The sequence below is a fragment of the Gouania willdenowi genome, chromosome 6 (assembly GCF_900634775.1).
Source record: "Gouania willdenowi chromosome 6, fGouWil2.1, whole genome shotgun sequence".
NCBI classification, from domain to species: domain Eukaryota; kingdom Metazoa; phylum Chordata; class Actinopteri; order Blenniiformes; family Gobiesocidae; genus Gouania; species Gouania willdenowi.
This window is the reverse complement of record NC_041049.1, coordinates 2,027,601-2,039,785: the sequence shown is the minus strand read 5'-3', so window position 1 is coordinate 2,039,785 and position 12,185 is coordinate 2,027,601. Positions and strand designations below refer to the sequence as shown.

Here is a 12,185-nt window from a genome sequence, read left to right as displayed (position 1 = left end):
GCAGGTTAACTATCACTTTTACTAGTAGCGGTTTTCTATATATACGTGAAAAACAAATTACTGAAAGAATTAATTAGACGGAAATCAAATTGAATTGCTAGTAAAGTATTTAAATACAACAAAAATGTTTTTTAAATTAACTTTAAACGGTGCCATTTTTAGTTAATCAATGCTTGTTAATGGTTGTCGTGTTATTATTAGATTTATTAGTAGTTTAAAAATAAAACACGAACAATTAGAAGTAGAATAAACTGTATTTTGGAGTATTTTTCTAAATGTTACCAGTTGATCCATTACACTGTTGTCACTGAGGAGAAGTGTGTGTTAATCAGCTTTAATGGTCATGGGAGCTGCTGATCTGCAGCTGCTGGTTGTGTTACTGGTTTATTGATGGAAACGTGTGTGGACTGGAACCAGTTCATGGTGTGTTATTCATCCAGTCTATCATCAACTGGGACCAGTTTCAGTGCAGGAACATCTTCCCACCATCTAAAGATAAAAAGTGTCTCTACTGTGTCGCTACTTGCTGTTAGCGCTGGGCGATATATCCAGATAATTACAATATCGCCTAAGATCATATATAATATATATAATATATATATATGTATTTTCATTGCTTATTTTATATGAAAATACTTGTTTTCGGGGGGTGAGGTAATGCAATTTAATAAGTAGGAACAATTAGTTTAAACTGGCAAATAATGGGCGTGAAAAATCATGAATAATCAAATAATGAATAATGAAATATGGTGAAAAGAGGTTAAAAATGACAATAATGTGTCAACATATGTGACATTAGGTGGAAAAGTGGTGGAAAGGGTTTATGAGTGCTGAACATGTCTGGAAAGTGGAAAAAATGTGTAGAAAAGTTATTGAAATGTGATGGAAAAGTGTCAGAAAAATGTAGCAGAAAAAGTGATGAAAATAGATTAAATTATGGTGAGTTTGGTGTAGTTGCAGAAAAATGGTAAAAATAAGAAAAAATAGGCTCAAATTGTTCAGAAATTATTTTAAAGTTTCTTGAAGGCATCTGGCGACCCCCTCCCAGATAAGTAAATTACCCAGTGGGGTAATTAAAAAGGCAAAGAGTGGCTTATAAAAGAGAATTAAAATAAACAATAATTCCCCAAGGTTGAGAAGCGCTGCCCTAAACAAGCCACACTACAAAACTTACTCATACGTGCTGTCCCTCATTTGATAAAAAGCAGATATAGGCAACTGGTGACCTGGGGGCTACATGTGGCCCTCAATCTTAATTTATGTGACCCCCAAAGTAAATAATACAATAAATACTACAAAATAACATAAAAAATACACAAAACAAGAGCAAGATTACGTTAAAAAAATTTACAGCATTGCAAGAAAATACAGTAAAATACGAGAGAGAAATACAGAAAATATTCCAAAAACATACAAAAATGAACAAAAGTAATAGACAAAATTACTCAGAAAAATATATAAAATTACAGAAAATGACAACAAAAATACACCAAAAGATGAGAAAAACACAAAATATGATTCCGCAAACCTACAGTACTAACAAGCAAGCAAAACAACAACAGAAATACACAATAATTACTCCAAAAAAATGCAAAATGGCAGCACAAATACACAATATGACTCCAAAAAACATACATTTCACAGGACAAATACACAAAAGGACTACAGATATGCCTCACAATGAGTAAGACAACAACAAACATACATAGAATGACAGAAAAACACACACATTACTATAAAAACTTTTTGTTCTTACATGTTTTAATGCTCAGATCGCTCATTATTCTAAATGCTGAGTCATGAATGTTCCGATCAAACACACATTTTTGTGGCCCCGCTGTGATAATAGTTGCCTACCTCTGGCCCAAAGTGTCACATGTTGTGTAGTTGTTTGTTAATAAATGTCTGTGTGGCTTTTCGGCATCAGCAAATTTAACCCTGAATTGTCCTAATGGTCAGACTTTATTTGACTTAAAATGATCGAGATTTATATTGTATATTAACATTTTGAGAAAAGAATATAGAGTTATGAGTATTGCCCAGCCCTACTTGCTGTTTATCTTTATGCATCAACACGTGAAGAGGGTTTTTCCCGCATTCCTCCATCAGCGTGACTGTGATGCTTCATGGGAAAATGGTGTGTCTCCATTAAAGTGTTGGACCTGTCTGTCCTCCTCATACTGTACATCTCTCTCTCTCCCTCCATCATGCAGAACTCTCCACTCTTCCAGTACCTCCAGGACCTCGGTCACACAGACTTTGAAACATGTCCAGTAGCTTCACAGGAAGAGGAGATAGAGGAGGATGGAGACTGTGTACGCAGAAGCACGGTGAGTCCATCCTCCTTTAGGGTTACCATGGTAACACATCCAGACAGGTGGGAGTGTCCCTGGTTCAGACTGCCCCCCCTGTGTCTCCATAGGGAGGACGTCTGTGGACTGTGACTGAGAAGCTGTGGAGATGGATCCCCGTCCACAGAGACACATCCAGAAAACTGGAGCAGCAAATGGTAACAACACCAGTAACTAGGTTTCATAAAGTAACTAAAAGTAACTAAGTTAGCTGAGGTAGCTTAACTAACTGGATTACTGAGGGTAATAGTATCTGAAGTAACAGTTTTAACTAAAATAACTTGGTTATTGGACTAACTGAAGTATCTAAAATAACTGAAGTATATCTGTTCATTATTGTAACTAAAGTCATTTTAAGTGTAACTTAAGGTAATAAAGTAACTGTGGTAATTGTAACTAATGTTTAAGTGTTAACTATTATAACTGGGTTAACTAAAGTAACTAGGTTAGTAGTAACTGAAGTTACTAAAGTAACTGCTAAGTGTAACTAATTGTACATAGAGTAACTAAGTTAACTGATGTAGCTAAATTACCTGGGTTAACTGAAGTTACAAAAGTAACTCTGGTAAGTGTAAATTATTTTTGCTTAAAGTAACTAGGTTACCTATTGTAACTAAATGAACTAGGTAACCAGAAGTAACTAAAGAACCTGATGTAACTTGGTGAAAAAAGGGTAATTATTGATGACTTTTTAATGTAAACCACGGAGTCTTCTGAAGCAGCTGAATTAACTAACTTGTGTAACTAAAGTTACTAACGTGTGTAACTAAAGTTACTAACGTGTGTAACTAAAGTTAATAATGTGTGTAACTAAAGTTACTAACGTGTGTAACTAAAGTTACTAACGTGTGTAACTAAAGTTACTAACGTGTGTAACTAAAGTTACTAACGTGTGTAACTAAAGTAACAAACGTGTGTAACTAAAGTAACAAACGTGTGTAACTAAAGTTACTAACGTGTGTAACTAAAGTAACAAACGTGTGTAACTAAAGTAACAAACGTGTGTAACTAAAGCTACTAACGTGTGTAACTAAAGTTACTAACGTGTGTAACTAAAGTAACAAACGTGTGTAACTAAAGTTACTAACGTGTGTAACTAAAGTAACAAACGTGTGTAACTAAAGCTACTAACGTGTGTAACTAAAGTTACTAACTTGTGTAACTAAAGTAACAAACGTGTGTAACTAAAGTTACTAACGTGTGTAACTAAAGTTACTAACGTGTGTAACTAAAGTTACTAACGTGTGTAACTAAAGTAACAAACGTGTGTAACTAAAGTTACTAACGTGTGTAACTAAAGTTACTAACGTGTGTAACTAAAGTAACAAACGTGTGTAACTAAAGTTACTAACGTGTGTAACTAAAGTAACAAACGTGTGTAACTAAAGTTACTAACGTGTGTAACTAAAGTAACAAACGTGTGTAACTAAAGTTACTAACGTGTGTAACTAAAGTAACAAACGTGTGTAACTAAAGTTACTAACGTGTGTAACTAAAGTAACAAACGTGTGTAACTAAAGTAACAAACGTGTGTAACTAAAGCTACTAACGTGTGTAACTAAAGTTACTAACGTGTGTAACTAAAGTAACAAACGTGTGTAACTAAAGTTACTAACGTGTGTAACTAAAGTAACAAACGTGTGTAACTAAAGCTACTAACGTGTGTAACTAAAGTTACTAACTTGTGTAACTAAAGTAACAAACGTGTGTAACTAAAGTAACTAACGTGTGTAACTAAAGTTACTAACGTGTGTAACTAAAGTTACTAACTTGTGTAACTAAAGTAACAAACGTGTGTAACTGACGTGCGTAACTAAAGTAACTGAAGGAACCGAGTTAACTGAATCAGGTTACTCAGGTTAATCAGGTTACTCAGTTAACTTTTGCTGGTTAATTCTGATTAACCCCCCCCCCCCCCCTCCCCCCCAGGACTGTGTGCTGGGGGGGTTCTCGGTGCGTTCCATCCTGGACCAGGACGTTCTGTTACAAGAGGACGTGGAGCTCATAGAGCTGCTGGACCCCAGTTTGCTGACCATCGGCTCAGCGCCGTACCCGGCCAGCACACCACCCAGACCGGGCCTGCTGGCCACGCCCTCTTCCTGGTACTGAAACACACACACATAGAGGAAGTGTGGTTCTGGTTCTGACTGGTTCTGGTTCTGGTCTCAGGGATATGGCTGTCCTGGCGGCCCTGGCCTCCGTGCTACTGGGGCTGAGCTCGGCGTCCGGCGGCCCCTGTGGTCTGATCACCGTCCCCTGGGTCCTGGCTCTGATTGGGTGGGTGGGGCTACGTGGAGCGGCCCTGTGGAGGCGGGGCCTCATGCAGAGGGCCGTGTACAGACGGGCCAATCAGCTGCAGACGCTGGTCCATAACGGGAAGATGCTGACGGGAATGTCCAGGAAAGCTCTTCGTTTGGTCCAGGAAACAGAGGTCATCTCTAGAGGGTTCACCCTGTGAGTCATTATTATTATTATTATTATTATTATTATTATTATTATTATTATTATTATTATTATTATTATTATTATTATTATTAGATATGAGGACTTATATATATATATACACACATAATATTATTATTATCTTTGTTATTATTATTAGATATATTTTCTTGGTTCATATCCATACATTTGTCCATTTTTAAGAATCTTAGTTCAGTGGTTCTCAACCTTTTCAGCTTCCGACCCCCAAAATAAAGGTCCCAGAGAGCGGGGACCCCCACTGTAGCTGAAGGTGGTTGAACACAGACATGAACATTGAAGAACAGTCATGTGGAGACAGGACCGACTATAAGGGGGAATAAAGGAGAGATTTTTGGGGTCCATCCATAAAGTCAGTAAAATGATGGTCTATTGTTCTATGAATCTGTGATAACCACATTTATTTATTCATCTGAATAATATCCACTGTTATCCAGGAACGTTTATTATTATTATTATAGTCATCTTAAAGATGGAAATCATGGTTTTAATCACTAATAAAATGAGTTGAAAGTAGAAAAGGTGGTGAAATGGGATTTTAAAAACCACAGAAATGGGTTAAAAGTTGTAAATTAGTGGATAAAAACAGACAGAAAAAGTGGTGAAAATAGGTTAAAATATGGTAAATTTGGTGAAGGTGCAGAAAAAGCGTAAAAATAAGCAAAAATGGGCTCGATTTGTTAACAGTTATATTCTTAGTTTCTTAAAGGCATCTGGTGATCCCCTCCCAGCGTCTCATGACCCCAAATGAGGTCCTCACCCCAAGGTTGTGTACCCCTGCTCTGGGGTTTAGATATTCTTTCAGTGATGAAAGATAGACAATGTTGTTACTTTAATACAAGGTGTTAGCTGTTTTCTTTATAAGAGAATACATCTATACATCCTAACATTTTTGTTTAAACAGAGTATTTCAAAGTTAGTTTTACACTCTCAGTAACTATAGGCAGAAATGGGGGCAGGTGGGGTTGGGGTAAAATAATTTACAAAGTACAAACAATTAGTTTAAATTGGCAAAAATATTCATGAAATATGGTGAAAAGAAGTTAAAAGTGACAATTTCGGGTCAACATATGTGACCCCAAGGTTGAGAACCACTGTCTTAGAGGACAACATCTCAATGTTGTGTTTTATAGTAGTAGTAAGGTGTGTGTGTGTGTGTGTGTGTGTGTGTGTGTGTGTGTGTGTGTGTGTGTGTGTGTGTGTGTGTGTGTGTGTGTGTGTGTGTGTGTGTGTGTGTGTGTGTGTGTGTGTGTGTGTGTGTGTGTGTGTGTGTGTGTGTGTGTGTGTGTGTGTGTGTGTGTGTGTGTGTCGTGCTGTTCAGTGTTGTGTGTGTGTAGCCCCGCCTCTCTGGGACCTCGCCACAGTTATATCACATTTCACTTGTCAAGTTTGCTCGACAGGGTGAGTGCGGCCAACTCCTTTAGCAGGGCGGCGCCGGGGGCGGGGTCTCGCGGCCAGCAGCTGATCGGACTGAGGAAAGCCTTGTACCGAGCTCTCCGTTCGGCCTTTAGAGCCTCCCGCCGTGCAACCTGCCACATGCTCAAGGCATATCCTTTGATCCCAGCATTGATCTGACCTCTAACTTTGATCTGATCCCAGTTCACCTTCCTTAACTCCGCCCCCACATTCCCTCTGAGCTCTGAGGTTGACAACGTCACCAACTACGTGTCTGCGGTGCCGCTGAAGGACTTGGGCCTCGGTCTGGGAGTGGAACACCTCGGAGACGAGCAGGCCCAGGAGCTAACGGACGACTACAGCCTCCCCGCCCTGAAGGTAACACAGGGAAACGTGGACGTACATGCTAAGCTAACCCAACCAAAACATGTGGGAGTAGTTGCTACACTCTAAGCTAACCAAAACATGTGGGACTGGTCGCTACACGCTAAGCTAATCCAAATATTTGGGAATAGTCACTACATGCTAAGCTAACCCAAACATGTATGAGTGGTTGCTCCATGCTAAGCTAATCAAAATATGTGGTATTGGTGGCTACATGATAAGCTAATCAGAAGATGTGGGACTGGTGGCTACACGCTAAGCTACCCTAAACATGTGGGAGTGGTCGCTACATGGTAAGCTACTCTAAACATGTGGGAGTGGTAGCTACATGCTAAGCTAACCCAAATATGTGAGCGTGGTCGCAACACGCTAAGCTAACCCAAATACGTGGGCGTGGTTGCTGCATGCTAAGCTAATCCAAACATATGAGAATGGTTGCTACATGCTAAGCTAGCCCAAACATGTAGGAGTGGTCCTTACATGCTAAGCTAACCCAAACATGTTGGTGTGGTCACTACACACTACGCTAACCTAAACATGTGGAAGTGGTCGCTACACGCTAAGCTAACCCAAACATGTGGAAGTCATTGCTACATGCTAAGCTAACCCAAACATGTGGGATTGGTTACTTGTTTCCTGGTTCTAACCTTCAGATTCCTCCTACAGATGCTATTCCAGCTGTGGGTGGGTCAGAGCTCTGAGTGTTTTCGTCGTCTGGCTCTCCTTCTCTCGCCACGACGCATCGAGGAGCAGGACGTCACGCAGTCAACAGAAACCTCCCCGCCGCCACTGCACCGCTCCCTTGGCGCGGTGACCGAGCCGCTGCACCTGGCCCTGTCTGGCTGCCTGGGCGAGGTGCAGCGCAGCTACGACTTCCACCGACACTTCGAGGCCAAGCCGAGGGCAGAGAGCTCGGCGGGGGCGCGACGAGCTCGGGAGAAGTGCCGAGAGCTCAACAGCCTTCACACGTCCATCAGAAGTTTGCAGCTGCACCTGAAGGCGCTGCTCAGCGAGTGAGACCCAACACCTGGTTTTCAACCGCCATTAGCGCGTCCCGTCCAGGGTCTGACTCCGTTGCGTTTCTTCCCGTAGGATGATCATCATGGAGGACGACCTGGAGAAGCTGATGGTGTCCAACGAGGTGCCGGAGCCGACGTTGGAAGGCTACGGTGACATCAACGACCGACTGCAGCAGCTGCAGCCGCACATGCAGGCCAGTGCCGGATGCTGGGAGGACGTGGTAACACTGGTGGAGCGCATGATGCGGCGGGCCAAGGCTGGACCAGGTGAGTCAGGTCCATCCTGGTCTACATTGCTGGTCTTTCTGCCACGCTCATCAATAACTTTTAACTCTTAAAACTGCAGTTTGTAGAATCCTCTCTCCGCTCCATATTGCAACTGAAACCAAAACTTAGCCTCCCTTACTGGTATGTTTTGTTTCTCAATAGAGACATGGTGACAAATGTATGGACTTTATCTTGTGTTAGTGGAGATTTTCCTGGTGTTTTAGAGACTCTAACATGAACACACGTATCACACTGTAGTTACTGTCCTGAGAAGTGGCTGCTGCCGTTGTCTCGTCCCCCCACACAGGACACACACTGGGGGCTATGATCCCAGCCCCTCTGAGTGGACTGACAACCAGCACTCTGCATTCAGACTATGAAATTAGTTCACCTTGAATATAAGCTTCTCATAGGTTTACATACGATTTATCTCGTCTGTTATTACTTTCTGACACCAGTGTGTGTGGCGGACCCTGCACGGTGACGGGGATCCATGAGGACTCAAAGTAGCATGTGTGAGCGTTTAAACTGTCAGCCTTTTTCCTCTTGATTTGCCGTGTAACTTCCGCCAATGCACCTTTACTATCGAGGGTACCTGAACGCGCCTGACGTCAGTCGAGCAGCCAATAGTAATGATCAAAACAGCTTATGGAGCACACGTTTTTGTAGAAAGATCTCTGATTGGCTGACATCCACCGTCACGCTCCTGGTTTTATAAACTTCATTTGCAGCCAGGAGAAAGATGAGATTCACTGTCCACTCAGAACAGTGATTACAATATCATTAAAGATCATTATAGATTTTTGACCAAATGACGACAGAAAAAACTTCAGCTTTAGGTTCCTACAAGTTCTGACACAAAGTCGGTCGAGGAATGAATTAACTTTCTGGTTTTGGACGTCTGAAGTCGGGTTAAAACCGAACGTGACTTCAGTGATTAGATTGCACAACAAGTTGCTCAAAGTTGAACATTTTGAACTTTTCAAGCAACTTCGAGTGAAGCTGTGCCGCAACATCCAATTCAGCGAGTTTCTCTTTACTTCACTGCCCCAGTCGGAGAAGGGTGTCTGCAGAGCTGGAGGCTGCAGTGAGAGGGCTGTACACTTTTTCTACGGCCACACGTTTAGAGCCTTTTAAATTCCAAGTATACTTTGTATGAACTCATCCTTTAGTAACTCCTTGAGTTAAACCATAAGTAAATGTGTGCAGCCCTCTTGTCACGTCACTGGAGCCATGAAGTGAGCAAAAAACGCAACTATGTTCAAGCGACTCTTCACGGGCAATTTAAGCAGCTATAGTTGCTGAAGTTGCCTTTGGTGTGAACGCAATTTGAGAAGAACTAGTTGTGGTTGATTTTAGTCTTTACAAACCTTTTGTCTGGTTTTTCCTCTCTAGGGAGTCCTGAAGACCAGGATCTCTCGGCTTCCCTCCCACTTCAGGCTCCGGCTCCTCCTCCATCCTTCCCTTTGATCTTGGACGCTGACCCCATCCCAGAGGAGCTGGTAAAGTCAAGGCTTTTACTTTGAAAGGCGTGTTTTACTTTGTCATTAAAGGTTACGGCTTTGTCCGGTTAGGAGTGGGAGGCCTACGTATCAGAGTCGGACTCGGACGGCGAAGGCGGTGGTTCATGGGTCGACCTCCTTTCTCCTGAGGAGCGTGAGCGACAGCGCAGAGAGAGGGAGGAGTCTCGGCGCGTCCTGTCGGAGCTGAAGGCCGTTTTGGGGTTCCGGGCGTCGGAAGACGAGCGAATGAAGAGGAAGCAGCTCCTGTTCAATGACCGAGGTTGGAGTCATACCATCTTCTTTTAAAAATTATTTTTAAAACACAAAACAGGAATAAAATTCTGAAAAAAGTGGCAACAAAAATATCAAAAAACCCACGCAAGATGCACAAAAATGCAGCACAAATGCAAGACTCACACACTAAACAAAAAAAAAAGAAACGCTAAAATCACATCGAATGATAGAAAAATACACAAAATGACTCAAAAACACAAAAAATGACTGTAAAATTTACAAAAGTGACGTTAAAATTTGAAAAAAAAAAACAACTCCAAACACAGAACAGCAGAAAAACGTGCAAAATACAACAGAAAAATGCACAAAGGTGGCAATAAAATGTGAAAAAAACATACAAAATGATGAAAAGATGCAACAAAAAAGCCCCATAATATCACAGGATATCACCAAAATTAGAAAAGAATGTGATGAATTTGCATAGCTACGCTAAAATCTTAAAAAATTGAATTTTAATCCAAATCTAAAACGTATGATCAACAAACAAAAAGGCTTCAGAAAAAATTTCAGCTTTGTCAAAAAAAAGAAAAACACGCTATTTGAAAGAACTTATTACAAACAATGGATAAGTCACTTTTCAAAATCGTTTTTTCTTTTTTATTCTCGTCGTATGTTTTTGTTTGTTTGCTTGTTTGTCACAGAGGCTCTAATTGTTGTTTTTTTTGTAGCCGCCGTCACGCCAATGCTTCATTGCAAAGTTTCAAACGCCAACGACAACGCTCCATCCGACAACGACGACAGAAACCAATCAGACGACCACACCAGTGACCTTCCCACCGACGCTGTGACGGAGTTCAGCTGTGGCCTGGAGGGTGGGGAAATGGGCGGAGCTCCTGTCTGTAGTCGAGGAGGGGGCGGAGCCTCCGAGTCGCACCAGTACGATGGCGTCGCGGAGGACGAGGAGACGCCCGACTCGACAAACGCGCCTCTGAAGCCGCGGATCCCCGCCGTGGCTCTGATGGACCGGCTGACAGAGATCCACGGCGCCGAGACGCTCAGCCTCAGCTCGGCGCTCGCCGCGCAGGTGGCCGCACGCTCGCAGGCGCTCGTTAGCATGGAGGAGCAGACGTACGGCGACGACGAGGACGACGACGCCACGACTCCAGACGAGGACTGAAATGGGACGGATCGACCGACCGCTCTCGTTGCTAGAACTCAGAAACCGTCATCGCTGAATCGCAACCAAGAGTCGCCGCTGGCGTTTGTTCACCCGTCGAGTCTTTACGGCGTAAAACTACTCAAAATAAGCTTTGAACTCTTCCTTTACAGATTGTTCCGTGGATGAAAAATGCTCCGAGAACCTGGAAGCACTCGTTGATTTATTGGTTCATTGATTGTTTGCTGTATTCATTTCATTCACATTTCTAAAAATATGCAAACAATGAAAAAAAAGTGAAAAAACCTGGAACAATGAGTTGATTTATTGACAAAAACTTTTTACAATAATAACGAGAACCTCAAATATACGTTCACAAAAATACTTTTTTCTGTAGCAGACGGTTTTATGGACGCAAACACGTCCACCACGATTGAATTATTGATTAATATTTATATGAAATTAGCAAACGACCACAAAAGAAAAGAAGAACCTGAAAACACATCCATTGGACACGTTGACGTGTTTCCTGCGGCGCTTTAATCTAAAACCAGACGTTTGATCAACAAGTTTATGATTATTTTTTCAAGTGAACAAAAATTACATTTGATCAACCTGTAAATACATTAAACTGCAGATTGTTTCCTTTTTCATTGGATGTGTTGCAGGAAGTTGATCTCCATCAGACGTGAAACAATAAAAGCTGTTACAGTCAAACATCGTCAGTTCAGTGTGAGTGACTCATCGGTAGCAAATAAAAACACGTACAGATGACATCTGTTTGGTTGATTTATTTCATGTTTGATACATTTGTGTCAGGGTTGTTTGATAATACCAGAATCCTCTTGGTTTTTTTTTTTTTTTTTTTTTTTAAAGGATTTTTTTTGGCTCTAGTGGCCTTTATATGACAGTTGCTTGACAGGAAAGGGGTCAGAGAGAGCAGGGAATGACACGCAGGAAAGGGTCCCAGGCCGGGAATCGAACCTGGACCCGCTGCAGGTGAGGAACTATAGCCTCTGTACATGGGGCGGGCGCTCAACCCACTGAGCTAAACACCGCCCCATCCTCTTGGTTTTAATGAATATATCAGGTTTTTTCACTGGATTGGACCATACGTAACGTGGACAACTGGTTTTCTTCGGTCTAAAATTATGTGCGGCTCCCAAAAACAAACACACACAATGATACTAAATCTACAGAAAAATACATGAAAAATTACTCCAAAAACACACAACAGCAGAAAAACATGCAAAATGGCGACAAAAATACCTAAAAATCTGCCAAAAGAAAATGACAGAAAGATGCACAAAAATACAGCACAAAAACACAAGGAGAAAAAACACAAAATCACAACAAAAACACACAAACATTTGTTCTCTCGTGTACGAATGGTTCT

At 41.6% G+C, this 12,185-nt stretch overlaps 1 protein-coding gene across 2 annotated transcripts in view; it reads left to right on the top strand.

Annotated features, from left to right (window-relative positions):
- The window catches only part of vezt (vezatin, adherens junctions transmembrane protein), a 12,441-nt gene extending 878 nt beyond the window's left edge, over window positions 1–11,563 (top strand). Inside the window, exons 2-12 of one of the 2 annotated variants that reach the window (XM_028451363.1) lie at window positions 2,214–2,330; window positions 2,423–2,509; window positions 4,281–4,453; window positions 4,521–4,805; window positions 6,233–6,379; window positions 6,458–6,605; window positions 7,278–7,624; window positions 7,704–7,897; window positions 9,293–9,399; window positions 9,472–9,679; window positions 10,362–11,563. In XM_028451363.1, coding sequence (XP_028307164.1) covers window positions 2,214–2,330; window positions 2,423–2,509; window positions 4,281–4,453; window positions 4,521–4,805; window positions 6,233–6,379; window positions 6,458–6,605; window positions 7,278–7,624; window positions 7,704–7,897; window positions 9,293–9,399; window positions 9,472–9,679; window positions 10,362–10,810 — 2,262 coding nt within the window. In that variant the 3' untranslated portion in view covers window positions 10,811–11,563. Of the gene's footprint in view, window positions 1–2,213; window positions 2,331–2,422; window positions 2,510–4,280; window positions 4,454–4,520; window positions 4,806–6,220; window positions 6,380–6,457; window positions 6,606–7,277; window positions 7,625–7,703; window positions 7,898–9,292; window positions 9,400–9,471; window positions 9,680–10,361 lie in introns of both variants that reach the window. The other variant, XM_028451362.1, reaches the window with a different exon arrangement.
- Window positions 11,564–12,185: the final 622 nt, after the last annotated feature.